The 15,489-nt window shown below is 49.6% G+C and overlaps 1 protein-coding gene across 1 annotated transcript in view; it reads right to left on the reverse strand.

Annotated features, from left to right (window-relative positions):
- Positions 1-450: 450 nt before the first annotated feature.
- The window catches only part of MAP6 (microtubule associated protein 6), a 48,510-nt gene continuing 33,471 nt past the window's right edge, over positions 451-15,489 (reverse strand). Inside the window, exons 5-6 of the mRNA XM_009286151.1 lie at positions 14,045-14,241; positions 451-612 (exon numbers count right to left, since the gene is read on the reverse strand). Of these exons, the coding sequence (XP_009284426.1) occupies positions 543-612; positions 14,045-14,241 (267 nt within the window). The 3' untranslated portion in view covers positions 451-542. The remainder of the gene's footprint in view (positions 613-14,044; positions 14,242-15,489) is intronic.

Here is a 15,489-nt window from a genome sequence, read left to right on the forward strand (position 1 = left end):
CAGAAGAAGGCCTGAGATGTTCTTGGCTAACAACGCAATGACAAGAGGATCTGCCAGATGTTGCACAAGGTGTGCTTCACCTGGCGACATCCAAATGTGAGTTCCTGACAGTGGTTAAGAATTTATAGTGCATTGAATCTTCCAAGGATTTTTGAAAAGAGCTGCTGATCCTATCAGCTAGGCTTCCAGGATAATCTCTGAAATCCAGTGTGATGCTTCCATGAGTTATGGATGTGAATCTGATCTCTCCATTGCCCGTGTAAACTAGAGAGACCACTGAAACCAGTGCCGTTTCACAGCTATGAATAAAGGGAGAATTGGACCCATTTTCTTTCTCTGACTTTACTGAATATAAATCAAGGCACAGACATGCTAACTGCATTACACAGATCCTGGTGACAGTAACTTCTCAGTGCTTGAGAGACAAGAGAAATTGTCGTTCAACTCTGATCATCAGCTTTATTGTATGCCAGCCAGACGATACACATTTCATGCAGACTATACGTTTGCTCCAATCGCCGCTCAGAAGAAAGTGCTCGACTTCATGTGCGTTGGTCCTGCACTAAGGTACTTGGTTCTTGGTCTGTAGCACCAGTGTTTTTGTCAGGGGTCCTGGAAGCAGAGAAAGAGCATCATTGCAAAGCTGTCAGAGCCATCGGCTGGAGCATGACAACAAAATGCCACCCCCCAAGTTGGAATTTGCCCCATGACAAGTGGCTCTGCAGAGCGCTCCCCAAGCAGCCCGCACATGTTTGGTATGTCCTCAGGCTGGTTGGTGAGCCTGGTCCTGGTCCAAAACCCATGGATGTCCACAGAATTGGGAGGGCTGGAGCTCTTGACTTTTTGACCAGCCCCTGGTTCAACGGTGACCAGGATCAGGCCCACCCATCAGCTATGAAAAATGCTTGCCAATTGATTATAACCTGCATCGAACGAGCACCTCGCTGTAAAATTGTCTCACAAAGAAGCAGTTTGTTTCCCTCAAGGCGGATGGTGAAAGCCCTATAACGCAGGGGAGCCGAGCTCTTGTGCTGCTCAGGAAGTACCCGGTGCCTGTTAAAACAACCGACAGGAGAGCAAGCCCAGCTAACACCTGCTAACCCCTGTTTGAGAGCACCCCTCCTCCTCAGTGCCCCCAGGAGACACCAGGAGGTGATGGCGGCACTGAGGCGTTGGATCCCTGTTGGGATGAGCTCCGGGGCCAGCTCTGTCCCTGGGGTAAAACAGCAGAGGTGCATCAGCCTAAGCACCAAGTTTTGATTATGCTTCCCGTGTTACGGGCAAACTATAGCTCCTGTAGAGTGGATTTGGGGTAGTCTTAGATGGGAGCATAAGAGAACAAAGCCCTGGAGTGAGGGTAGATGCTGCCAGGAGAAGCTCTGGACAGGTGCTGGAGGGAAGGTCGGGTCTTGCTGAAGCGCAGAGGGAGATACGGGGAAGGAAAGACCTGTAGGGAACGAGGGAATCAACCCTCATTAGGAGACAGAAAAAGAAGGAGGATCTCCAGGGATGAGGAGAGATGCGTGATGGATGGGGAGGGATCTGTGAGGCTGCAGAAAGCAGATGGAGAGGCAGGAGAAACCTGCTCAGCTTTAAAATGGGCAGCTTTGCACAGCGGTTGCATTAAGGGACTGTGGAAATCCCCTTTGTCCCCCAGCCTGACGCTGGCTTTGCGTAGGGAATGGTTCCAGCCCGCAGGTTAAAGGAGGGAAGGAGAGGCTGACACCAGGGCCAGGAGGAGAGGTGCTAGTTACCATCTCCTTGGTCCATGAAACCAGCCCAACCCGGACACGTGAGACTAACCGTCCCTGCGTGAGAGGCTCATGGGGCAGGACCATGTGGAGAGCCCTGGCAGGACAGCTCTTGCTCAAATACTTACCCTCGGCCTGCCCTTCATGCTTACAGTGAAGAGACATTTGCTGCCAGAAGCTGTTGGCAGAGGTTGTCATGGCCTTTCCCCTGTGTCTCCAATGTAGGAAAACTGCCGAGTCCTTCCAACCTACCAGTTCCCATGGGAATGAGGTGAGCCCAGCATCGTAAGTCAAGGGTTTAGGGGAAAATGCAGGGCAGCTCCTCTTTGGAAAGATGCCCCACTGTCAGGTCAGACCAGGTCCATACTGCTGATGCACAGACATCTGCTAGGACAGGACCTGTTGCCTGGTCTCCAGAGAAGGCTGGAGATGTCTGCACTTCTTGCCAGCGAAGAGCGTGCCCAAGGCTGCCAGCAGCTACTCCAGATGCCAAGCCACCCCCTCTGAGCACGTCCTCACATCTGCTCTAGTAAGGGAGGATGCAGTAACTATGGAGCCCGAGCTCATGTCTTCTGTGCCAGTGTGCATGTGATGCTCCAGGTTGTAGGTGGGTCAATGCCAGACTAATCCCACCTCTTCCCTGGGCTTGGTGTCCAACCCTGCTCTTGCTGTTGCTCTGCATTTCAGAATAGAGTTTGAAAGCCAAAATAATCTCTCCCTGGAGGAACACAAACTGTTTGAAATCACCCTCCATCAACATTTCCCTTAGCCCCTGCTAGAGTCACCAGGGGAATTCACCCTTCTCAGCAGCCTTGGCGTGGTACCTCTCTGTTGAGGCAGCCATGAAAGCTGGTGCACGCGGTGCATGTTTGCATGGTGGATACTTCCTTCATTTTAATTTGTTGGCTCTTTTCTCATGACTGTGTGCATCCTTCAGCCATGTACCGCAGCCTGGCTAAGACCCAGCCTCTTGGAGGAGAAAGAGGCTGTGTCCCATCCCCATCCCCTGGCTTCCTCTTTGTTTGCATCGAATACAGATAATTGTGTGATTGTCCTTCCCAGTAAAGCTCATTCTGAACCTGTTTTAAACTGGAAGGAGTGTGAGGGGGAGGTAATCACACTATTTTCCCCAGGAATTGGTATCCCGGGACAACACAGCATTGCACAGCCTCTCACCAGGAGGAGAACACCCCTGGCTGCTCTCTACAGGGCTGCACAGCGAGGTCCAGCCCTGGGTACCAGCCTTGGGAAGGGAGGGTGAAAATCGGAGGGTTGAAAGGAAAGCCTGACCCTGAAAAGTAACGAGACCTAACACAGAAACAGCAACATTTACAAATGATCTTTGTCTTAGCCAAGCGAGGAAAGGGTTGGGAGATCTTTGCCCTCACGAGGGCTGCTGGTGGCAAACCGTTGCCTGGTGAAACCCATGCGTGTAGGAGAGGTTAATTATGTGATTAAGGACAAGGTGAGAAATGGAGAAGAGATGGATTGGAGGCGACAGATCATTACTTGGGTTACGGCTGAGAGAGAGATGCAGAAAGGGTACGAAATTCAGCAGGGGTTCGTTTCCCAGAAGCAGCACCTGGTGTCTGGAAACAAAGGAAGGATGACCACCATGAGCACACGTAGCACGGTCTCCTCTTCGCTGGTCCTGGTGTAACAGCAGGCAGCACACTGGGATCAGCCAGTTCAGAGCAGTGCTGATGGGTGACATCCCATGCAAGGACTTTGCTCTTGAGACTTGGGGTCTGAACTTGCCTCTGATGCTGATGGGCTGCAGCAACGTCATCCCGTTCTTCACGGATGTGGAGGACCTGCTCACGGCTCATCCCCGTTCCTCCGTGGACTCGGGTCTTGGTATTTTGGTGGCCTCATATCAAACGAGAGCTGATATGGCCTTTCTTTCCCAGGGAATTCAGGTGAGGAGACAGCTCTCCTCTGTGGAGGAACTGATCTTTTGGTTAGGGCCCTCGCCCAGGAGGACAGTGGCAGGTTCAGGTTCCTCAGAAGATACAAACTCATTGATTCCTGGGCAAATGCAATTAACAATGAGGTTGCAGGACATGGCGAGTGACTCCTCTCTTCTGAATGCTGGATGGCCCTTTGTGCATTGAAGTTTGCTGTCTGTGCTAACAGTGACAAAAATACAAGTCGTCTTGTATTAAGGCCTGGAAAGTGGCCTTAACGTTGTACTCAGTATCTGGTCTGTTACACCCCTTGGAAAAGGCAACAGCATCAAATGGTGGGGCTAAAGCTGCAAGTTGCAACAGGGGAGTGAAGCATTTCAGCCTGGGCCTGTATCTAAGCAAGCAGAGGGGTTGCTATCGCTTGCGTTAAGTTGGGTGTGCCCTGGAAACGTGCACCAGTTTGGGACCAGCAGGGGCTGAGGGAGAAGAAGGTGTCTGGTTGTGAAATCTGACCTGATGTAGGTGTGAGGTGAGCAGCAAGGAGCACATTTAAACACATGTCCACCTGCAAAGCAGCAGATATACATGCACTTACAAAGCCCTGCTAGCAGAAATTCAGATGTTAGAAGACTTCAATGTACCCCCAAGGTCAGCTAGGGACCTCAGTGGCACGCAGGAATATTGTCCTAAATGCCATTCAGTCCCTAAAACTGTGCAGCTGAGATTTTTGGCAGCTGTTTTAGGTTGTTCTAGAGCTTTTTCACTCTTGGAGTCTAGAGTTTGGAGGAGGAGGCAGCAGCACTCTGAAAGCACGGCAGGTGGGCCATGGCGAGACACGGGAAAGGATGCAGGGCATTACCTACACCAAGGGATCTTCTTTCCCACTACCTCTTTCCAGTGTCTACACTGAAATCCCTAGAGCCTGGGGATGTCAAGCACAACCCAGCTGCAGGTCTCGCTTGTTCTAGATGTTCTCCTCACTGTTGTCCTCACTGATGAGGATTGGATGTCCCCACACATTTAATCTCTTCTGTCTGCTCTTGCACAGCATCACTGAAGGAAGCCCAGGGGACCGAGCACTGCCTGATCCTTCTTCCATCCATGTCCACCAACCAGCTTCGGTTTGGCCTTGAGTTAGGTCTTTAGACCTAACTTCTGCAGGTGGCCCATGAAACCAGACTGATGGCCATGCTGTGAGCTCAGCTCCTCACTCAGCATGATAAGGAGTCTCCTTTGCTTTCTGGCAGGGTGGTGTCACACTACCTGCAGTGAGGATGACAGTAAGGGTAGAGGAGCTGATCTGCTCCTGCATCTTTCCACGTGTGTGTGGAGCAGCTGGGAAGAAGCGCCATCTCCATGTGCACTGATAGCTCCAGCCAGCACAGACCAAACTAGCACGTTCAGGCAATAAATTAGGACAAGGAGGGAGCAAGGAGCCACCTGGGACTCAGTCACAATTGGGTCCCTGCTGTACTCACAAGTTGAGGGGACCGCAGGCAAGTCTAGTCCTAGCCTGGGGTGGAGGAAGCAGATGTTCTGGGCACCTTCTGAACCACAATAAGCCTCCTGGGCATCCATCTCTGAAACATATCCTGCTGCTAAGCCAGATTCTGCTTCTTTCCCTGAGAGGTGCATCTGCTTGGATTCCCACCGACACACTTCTGTATTGCACCGGGAAATGAAGTTCCTTTAACATCGGCTGCTTCTGCTCTGGGCTACAAGATTTCTCCTTCATTCTCCTCAGTTGCTGCATTTGTTGAGCCACCTGGCAGCCCAGGACATCTCTGCACGAAGCTGGAGAAAGGCCAACCTCTTTATCAGGTGCACCAGAATTGCAAAGGACAGAAGGTCAGGCAGCTCTGAATACGCTGGGCTCCAACACAGACAACAGAGCCTGCCTCTGTGGCTGTGAAAAAGAAAGGAAGGTACCGTGGAACAAAAACACGAGCAGAGCCATCCCGAAAGGCTACGGATAGAGCTGCGGCAGCAAGACCGACTGCTGAACTGGCCACGAGGACAGACACACAGTGCACTGGCAGACACACCTACTGAAGCCACACCAAGAAACGAGAGAGAGAAAGGGCAGTCGGTAGGTGAGGTATTGTTTATTCTAAGCAGTGAGCGTTATCACACAGTACAGGCAAAGAAAAAGGCTTACAGTCCAAGAGAGACAAGACCGGACACGAGACAGTAACTCGGGGAGGACGGGAAGGAGAAGGTTCCTGGTAGAGTTGGGTATTTAGGAAGAGCTGGAGGGGAAAGGTGCTGGAGGGGGAGAGGTGGGAGAAAGCAAAGGGTTGGAGAAGCAGCTGTGGGACAGACACTGAAAAGCTGGCAGGGAAGATGGAGGGGAAACGATTTTGAAGGCAAGACGGAATAGCGGCGTGGCGGGTGGATGGGGTCTGGTGGGGTGGCGAGGGCATTGAAGGCTGCATGGGAAGGAGCCAACAGGGACAGAGAAGTCTGATCAGCGGTAAGACTTGGGGAAAGGGGAGGGAGCAGGGGCAACGGGGGCAAGTCCGCTGCCCTGCGACTCCAAAGCACTATCTATTTCATTAAATTAAAGGTGCCTTGCTGGCTCGTGTCCCTGCTGATAAATCTCTTGGTTCCAAACAAGGCGGCCAGAGCTGAACTGGTCCTCAGTTGGGTACTAAATCCTGAACCAGGCCAAGGAGCAGGTCAGTACAATGACCAAGGACCATTCTCAGGATTTCCCTATCTTGACCATTGGGTACTGGCACCATGAGGTGCTCCTGGGTGCTGTTTAACTCATGAGGACAGACCTGCCTGCCTGGAAGGTCTGGAGCCTGGAGCTCCCCTCCACCACGCACCGTGGAGGGTGCTCCTCACCCTCTGCTGTGACCCAGCTCTCCAGACCTCTCCCAAAGCCAGGCAGGGCACGCAGACCTCTGGCTCCCCAAGGAGATATGGGAAGACCCAGCTTTTCTCAGGGGCTTGAGGATGCTGCATGTCTCAGGCTAGGGTGGGGCAGGAGGTGGGCAGATGACAACAAGGCGGGGGGCGTTCAGAAATGTTTCCCCCTTTCCATCTCTCACACCATTGAACCGCTGGCATTGAAGGAACGGTTATTGTTCCTCAGTGCTCTCACATATCGCCAAGATCTGTCACTACTCCTCATCCGTCATTTTTCCGGTGGCTGGTCCTTGCCGTTGGTTTCCGTGGAGCAGACTCCCTGCAGGGAAAGCTGGCATTTTAGAAAGCATAAAGATGCCTTCAATCCATTAGCGGGCTTTTCTTTTATCCTTGGGCTCACATCCCCTCCACATGACAGTCATGGTTAGGGAGCTGTTTCCAAGGCACCCTGCAACAGAAATTAAGACTGTTTTTGCAAGCAATCCATAGTTCACGATAAACCACCAGTCCTGAAGTACTCAGAGCTCTGTTACCCCTCATCGCAGACCTCTGAGCTTGTGAGTAGACCCAGTGGCATTAGTGGAATTGCTCCCAACCCAGAAAGCTCACGTGAATAAAGGCAAATGGAAGTGGGCTGTCAAATCCCCAACTGGATCAAACTTACCATGGCGCTGCTGGAAACAGGGAGAGCTGAAGCCCATGTCCGAACACCACAATATTTTCCAACTGTGCAAAAGATACTGTTCTTAGCGCTGAACATGGCCATGTCATCATGTTCATATTAGGGAATTTCTTCTTCCCGTACAGCTCCTCTTCTTTATTTGATGCTGCTGGTGCTGTTGGGGATGGTGGTTATTGCTTGGATGCTGGGAGGTACCAGCTATGACAGAGACATCTTCTTAAAAAGTCCCTTTCTCTCCTGCACTGGCACGTCTCTAAATAAACCCTAAATCCAAAGGATATTGCGACACAAGAGGCTGCATTCGTATGAGGGCTGGCATGTCAGCTGATGAAATATCCGTACTCATCCTTTGACCTTGCTTTACCAGTCAGGGATGTAATAATGATAACTGAGGTTTTCAAAGGAAACTGGGTAAAATCAGTAAATCTCAGTCCTGCGCCCAATGCACTTAAGCTCCCGTCTGATGCAGGGAACGGGACGGAGGGATGGAGAGCATCAGGCAGGAACCTCTTCATCCACCCATGCACAAGTCTTCGGGGGTGTGTGCCGAAGCCCTCAGCACACGACGCATTTGAAAGCAGCCGATTAAAACTGGAAACATGCCGGCCACCCGCCCCGGGGCTGCTGGCACCCTGTGCAGTCAAACCGACACCTCTGCAAAGCCGCACTCGGATGCTCTGTTAGAGTGTGAGAAGCAGACTTGACTCTTTAAATTCAACATGCCAGTATTTCCTCTCCCCTCCTTGTCCCCTCACCAGGCACGGACAATTAGGACTATTTTTACTCCAGCCAGCGCCTCCACGCTCAATGCTCTTATAAGACAAAGCATTTCGTTTTTAGTAAGCCACCTCCAGTGCTTTGCACAGACATCGTTCTCACAGCAGCGCTTGGAACTAGGCGGGCAGTGCCAGTCACTAATGACTTGGCAAAGATTAAGGAGTGAGTCACTAGCAGCGGGTTGGGACAGCGATGGTTAAAGGCCAGTGAGTCCAGGTCCCCACGCCTGTCATCAGCCCAGTAGGTCCTACTGTCTCTTAGAAATGCATCCTGCCCCGTGGGGTGTTCAGGCTTTGCAATGCTGAGCAAGTTCAGAGCGCAATAGGGCAGCAAGGGCATGTTTTCCAGCACTGAGTGCGGGCAGCTGTGTGGGACCAGATGGATCACCCAGCCATGCTGCAGCATGGAAAAGACCCCGCACCTTTGTGTCATGGGAGGAACATTGTGTTGGCCAACATGGATTGTCACAGATAAGCCCCATCAACGACCAGTCTTTCAAAAATGAACATTTTCTCCAGTGTGGAGGGGTGAAATGATAAATCCCCAGACCTACAGCTCAGCTGAAACGCTTTAAAGATCATATAGTTACGCGTGATCGATGAATGGATGAAGCTGGTGGGGAAGGGAGAGGGAAGGCAGGGTGATACGGCAGGACATCAGAAAGCAGCACTGTTATTAGCATGTAGTCACAGATGGAATAAATTCAGAAAGTGATTTGTAAATCAGGCAGGGATGAGAAATAGCACCCAGAAATAGTAAGGCAGAAAAGGGTCGGCGCTCCAGGGAAGCCAGCAGAGCTATGTTGGAGGAGAGATTGCAAAATACAACCCCAATGCAGACAGTTTTCCCCAGGTTGGTGGGGATGTTACTGGAACATCCATTAACAGAGAAAACATGATTAAAAATAAAAATTGCACGTAGGAGCTTACAGGCTAATTAAAAGAAAAAAAGAGGTGAAACTAAGATTAGGGTTCACCATTTAAAATAAAATTGTTCCCTCAGCCCTGCTTTCTTCTCAACCGTCATTTTCTCCAGAGAGCAAACACTTTCATTAACATAAAATCAGTGCTTTGCACTTCCACAGACACTGCCAAATGCCTGTTCAACGGTGGCTAGGCTTGCAGCACGCTGGAAGTGCTCAACCCAAGAATTTGCCGCCCCCTTTCAATGAGGATTTATAGCCCCTTGACCCCTCTCATGGGCCTTTCAGGTGGTTTTGGGCCAAAGCAAGAGCTGTAGGCAGTTGGAAAAGGGTGTGTAATTAAGCAGCCTCATCCACAGCACCTCCCCTCCCTCCAGCTCTCGATGGGGCTCGGTTTCTGCTCCCTGATCCAGCGCAACGTGTGGACACGAGCAAGGCGCAGCAGCAGCCTGCGCGCAGGGCACTCACCGCACCAACCCTCTGCTCGACACGCCGTAGGTACAGAAAATAAAAGCAAACTACCTGCTCCGTCCACACGACTTCACTGGCCGTCTTCACATTTGCAAACGCTTAGCTCTCACGTCAGGCTAGTCTGAGGTTAGCAGCCATCTAAAGGGACTCAGACTGTGACAGCTCGGTTGTCCCTACGGCAGGCATGGAAGTGGCGGCTCTAAGCAACACAAACCTGATTACAGTTGGAAGGGCGTTTCTTTCACTTAACTGTGCTTCTTATCGAGAAAACAAGATCAAGGAGGTGGTATTCGTCTTTAGCATTTATTTATCATTGGAAAAAAAAAAAACCCTTTGAGCAAGCAAAGATCACAAGCACGTCACAATCAATTGGCTATACATTAATTTGTGTGTGTGTGTGTGTGTGTTTGTGTGTGTGTGTGTGTGTGTCACTCTCATTAGAACAGCAAGAATGAAAAAGCACCACGAGGAGGTGTGCTTAACACATTACAAGAGACAATCTGTGATATGCAACCAAACCCAGGCCACAAAATATTAATTAGACACTTCCTATCTGCCTCCAAGAGGCAAGAGTTTGTGGAATTCATGGGAGCCATGTTTTCACACCGGACGCGTTGCAAATGAAGAAGCAGGTGATCGGTGTGCAAAGCAGTCAGAAAACAGGAGCTCAGTCAGCAATTAGCACCATTTTTGCAGAAAGGAGTAACAGTACAATACAGGGAAAATGAGAAAGCAAGCAATAGACAGCACAGGAGCTTTCACAGGGTAAAAAGCAAAACATTTCTTTTTTTCTTTTTACAAGGAAGGCAAAACATACTACAAATGAGCGGTGAAACAGAATCAGCATTGTGGTAGCTGGAAACATGGAACAGGAGAGCACTCTTTCCCAGTGGGATCGACAAGCTCAGAGTCCAAAGAGAACTTGAAACGGCAGAGTTAGAACAGCAAGAATGAAAAAGCACCACGAGGAGGTGTGCTTAACACATTACAAGAGACAATCTGTGATATGCAACCAAACCCAGGCCACAAAATATTAATTAGACACTTCCTATCTGCCTCCAAGAGGCAAGAGTTTGTGGAATTCATGGGAGCCATGTTTTCACACCGGACGCGTTGCAAATGAAGAAGCAGGTGATCGGTGTGCAAAGCAGTCAGAAAACAGGAGCTCAGTCAGCAATTAGCACCATTTTTGCAGAAAGGAGTAACAGTACAATACAGGGAAAATGAGAAAGCAAGCAATAGACAGCACAGGAGCTTTCACAGGGTAAAAAGCAAAACATTTCTTTTTTTCTTTTTACAAGGAAGGCAAAACATACTACAAATGAGCGGTGAAACAGAATCAGCATTGTGGTAGCTGGAAACATGGAACAGGAGAGCACTCTTTCCCAGTGGGATCGACAAGCTCAGAGTCCAAAGAGAACTTGAAACGGCAGAGATTTGGTCTCCTTTCTGATAAACCTGAGTGGGTTGGATGGGCATAAAGTCTGTGGAAGGTAGAGCAATGCAGGATTTCACCCCGAGGCCTGACTCTGCTGCAGTTCCTGGCATTCAGTGCAGTGCTAAACTGTGTGCTTGGATGCATGCTGAGGACCTGGTGCACCTGGAGCAAAGGCCAGGATTTATATCCCTATTTTGTTGCTGCCTGAGAGGGAGGTCCCCAGGCCCTACCAGTCTCCCAGGCTCTTTCTGCAAAGATTTGAAACCTTCCAAGGATCATTCATCCCACCCAAAGAGAGGTGTCCAAAATAGGTAGCTCAATGGCCCTTGGAAAGTTCCTTCACTAGAGAGGGAATTTAGACCACTGGCTAGCACTTCATACTTAGCTTTGTAGTTAGATGCCACCGAAAACTTCATGTATTAAGGAAATCTAAGGCCATATTCTGACCAGTCACTGTGCACGTTTCATTCAAACAGTGATGGATGCTCTTCATTGAGAAGAAGCAACCCTGAAGCCCTAGGTGATGAGCGGCTGATCCAGAGCCATGGAGATGCTTGCATTAGGTGGTCTGAGCATCTCAATGATGTTCCTTGGGCAAAATTTGGTTACCCTTGAAGTCAAGGGCTAAATTCCCATTGAATTCAAGGTGAAATGGTGGCAAGCGTGCTGCCTCTTTGAATGTGAAGCTTTGGGCCAAAAAATAATTGGGAGAATTGTTTGGCATGGTCTCTTCTTATGTACAGTGGGATTGGTGTGTTGGGCTATCGGTAGCTGTCTGCGTGCCTTCCTGACATGTTCTGCCTGCTGTGACATGTCATCTTCACGGCTGTTGCTATGTCCTGCGATAGGAAAGGACATCACTGAGGAGTGTGAAGATGGATGAAGCATCTAAATGCCAAGGAATCACACCAAGTCTTGGAAGCTCAGGCTTCTCTGGCCAGTTGTCCCTTGTGCGACGGGGTGGGAAGAGCTGTGAGCGGCACTCCTCTCCACCAGCTCAACGCAAGCCTTTCGCCGAGCTGCTCTGGAGACAGAGCTGAGCTTTGCACTCGAGCGGTGCTGCAGGGGCTTCTGAGCACTCAGAAAAGCAATGGTCAATATGGACAGGTCAGCGTCTCCATGGAGCATGCACATCAAAAAATGCACTACATTCGCAAAGATTTCCACAGTTTTACTTCCTGGAGGATTTCCCTGGTTTCCTCCTAAACATCGGAGGTTTAAATATATATATTTCTATATATGAATATATATTTTCCACATACACAACCTGACTAGCTCATAGCACACAGTTCTAACACAGCTAAGCTTGGAAATACACCACTGAATTCAGAACACTACACTTACTTATACTCAAAGCTTTAGGCTGTTAGCGCAAGGCAAACAGGACACATCACACAATACACTGAACTTGGCATTTATTCATTACTAAGGCCAGCAAATGTCACTATCTGTATACCACAGAGCTTTCCTCCTCTTTGGAAACTTTCTCTCAGCCTTGTAGCCCACCACTCATTTATGTTTCCAAAAGACCCCAATTCTAATGGGGTGAGACCCCAAAAAGGGGACTCCTCACCCTCCCGGCCCATCCCTTTTTGTGTTAGACAGTTTCACATCTCTAAAATATCCTAGCAGCAAGACTTTCCTCATTCAAACACCTCTACAGCAACACAGTTCTGGTACTCTCCTTCTACACCACCTCCCTACCCTACGTCACGTCTCTCTCTTCATTCTTCCCAATTGTCTGTTGTCTGAAAGTTTCACGCTGGGCTGCGTGTTAGGACAGAAATATTGAGCTGCAAAAATGAAGAAGAACCCTGCATCTTGACTTGCAGCTACTCTGCTACAGGAGCATTTAACAGCTCAGTTTGGTGGGATCAAGATTAATCCTTACGTATTTAGGACCCAATCCAGGAGTTAGGCACGTAAATTCGGATTGGGACCATACGCCTCCCAGCTCCCATTGACTCAACGACCCAAATTTTGGGGTATGCAATGCCAGTCTGCTGGGCCAGTTCATACTTGCTGACAAACGGTCCCGCTGCGTTTACAGCTTCCAAACTGGTCTTGCTGGGCACAGGGATTTCCTAGAGTAAGCGCACAGTAAATAGGACTGAAACCCTGAGATCTTGCCTGGAGGGAGTCTGGGGATCCCAGCAACTGGTTTATGGCCCTCTTAGGATGCTTACAAGCCAACATGGACTCCAACAGCTGGTAGAGTCAAAACAACGGGGGCTGACAGCTCTAGCCAACCTTGGTCACTTATTTCTTTCTACCCCTTGGAAGGCCACGTCTGCAAACTAAACCTCTTTCTGAAATCTAGCTCTGTCTACTGACACCCCAGAAGTGAAGAAAGCAGACCAAGATGCAAAACAAACCAAGAATAACTAAAAAGATCCATAACCTAGGGAAAACAATAGGGAAGAACAGCCTGCTGATAACCTAGTCTGACCTGCCACATGCTTGGGAAGTCTTCACTGCTCTCTGCGCCTTCCCTCACTCCTTTTTTTTTTAATAAAGTCTTTTGTGTGGTGTTGATGGGTGAAGCTGCCTTGAGGCAGCTAGAACTATCCCCCAGCTACCCTGGGGGAAGATTTGGCCCTTTATTTGCACGGGATCTCCTCCCTTGTTGCTTCTTGGAGCAGAAATCCCACCGGTGTCACCAGGGGAAATCGCTCTTGGCCACACCACTGATTCCAGCGGATTTATGGCAGATCCATGGCACCACGAATGAATCTCTGATCCTCTCTGCCTCCAAAACCCTTCACCTGCTGACACCAGTGGGAGATGACCAAACAACGGCCAACCCCAAAAGGGCCTCATGGGATCAGAGCACAGCCCCTCCATGGCTCGACGGGCACTTCCACGCCGTCAAAGCGTTGAAGGACCAAGCCCAAGGAAAGGGACAGGCTGTTGGACGCAATCACGGTTGATCCATCACCTTCATCTCCTACGACCCCACTTGTGCATTCCCACGTCCCTCACTCTGTGCAGAGCCGTGTTGTGCAGGCAAAGCAGAACAACCTGACTTCAGAAACAAGGATTCCCTAATCCTCCTTGGAAATAAAACAGAAAAGCTTCTAATACAATCAGAACAAAAAGCAGATTAGAAGCCTCTAATTAATTTTGTGGCCTTTATTTAATCAAAGAAAAAGAAAAAAGGAAAGAAAGAGAGAAAGAAAAGGAAAAAAAACGAGAAAGAAAGGAAAGTGCAGTGACATTTACTCTTTTGCCTCAGCCAGTTTATTGTTCATCTCTTTACTTTTCTCCTTGTCCTCTGGCTTTGCTGTGTTGGAGGTCTCGGCGCTCTTTTTCTTGGCAGCCCGGCCAGATGCAATCTGCTTGTCTTTGGCCTTTTTCAGGGGTTTATGGCTTGTTGTGGTCTTTTTTGGTTTGGAAGGCTTTACGCTAGGCTTTTCCACCTGCATGGAGGGCGACATGCAAAACGACAACACAGACATGGAGAGAGAGAGAGAAAGAGAGACACAAGGACAGGTGGAAAACAGGATTTAGATCAGAAACGGCATGAATGTTACTTATCTACTCAGCTATGCCCTGCCCTCTGATTTCAAGAGGGGCTTTGCAAGCCCAGAGGGGATTGTCTCTCTCTGGATTCGAAGCAGAGAAATGATGCTCAGGACAACGAGGCTGGTACAAATCCCCACCTTTCTTGCAGGACGTGACTCCTCAGTCTGCTTGTCCCTAATAGATCGCTACAATAGATTGCTTGGGGTAGCTGGGGCGCAGGACACCAAATTGCACCTGAGCAAAGTCCACAACAATGTCTTGCATCCACTTGTTTCTACAGCTCCCAAAGTAGCGAGGACAGCTTCAAAACTAAGGAGGAACAGAAGCCTTCAGCTCCTCCATGCTGGCCCTGCCATCCCTCTGAGACCTCACAAATCTAAGCACTCACAAACTCTGGGAAGGACTAAAACTGCGCAGACTGACTCCATGTATAGGCAGATCCTCCGCTGCTCCTAGAAAACAGGGCTGGAAAACATTTCAGCCCAGGCCCTTCTCGACACATGTCCTCCATCGTCTGATCAAAGCCAAAACTGCTTACTGTCAAAATCTGTGGAGTGCTCTGAATTAATTGCAGATGAAGATCTGGCTCTTACCAAGTTGTTCCTGGGATAAAGTGTGATGTGGCGTGCCTATCGTTTTGGAGGGAGAAAGAGAAAGCTGTCTAGATAATCACCTGGGAAATGACAACGCAAAAACCTCTTCATCTGGGCCCTACCCTCACTTCTTTACAGTTTGGCGTAGGGCAGCATTGTGTCCAAATTGCATCAACCTGTATTAGAGCCCATAGAATCATAGAATGGTTTGGGTTGGAAGGGACCTTAAAGATCATCTAATTCCAACCCCTCTGCCATGGGCATCTAGTGGATACCTTCCACTAGATCAGGTTGCTCAGAGCCCCGTCCAACCTGGCCTTGAACACTGGAGGGGGCATCCACCACCTCTCTGGGCAACCTGAGCCAGTGCCTCACCACCCTCAGCGTAAAACATTTCTTCCTTATGTCCAATCTAAATCTACCCTCTTTCGTTTTAAAACTGTTACCCCTCGTCCTATCACTACACTCCCTGATAAAGAGTCCCTCCCCATCTTTCCTGTAGGCCCCCTTTAAGTACTGACAGGCTGCAATAAGGTCTCCCCGGAGCCT

Source organism: Aptenodytes forsteri, unplaced genomic scaffold (assembly GCF_000699145.1).
Source record: "Aptenodytes forsteri isolate BGI_AS27 unplaced genomic scaffold, ASM69914v1 Scaffold231, whole genome shotgun sequence".
NCBI classification, from domain to species: Eukaryota; Metazoa; Chordata; class Aves; order Sphenisciformes; family Spheniscidae; genus Aptenodytes; species Aptenodytes forsteri.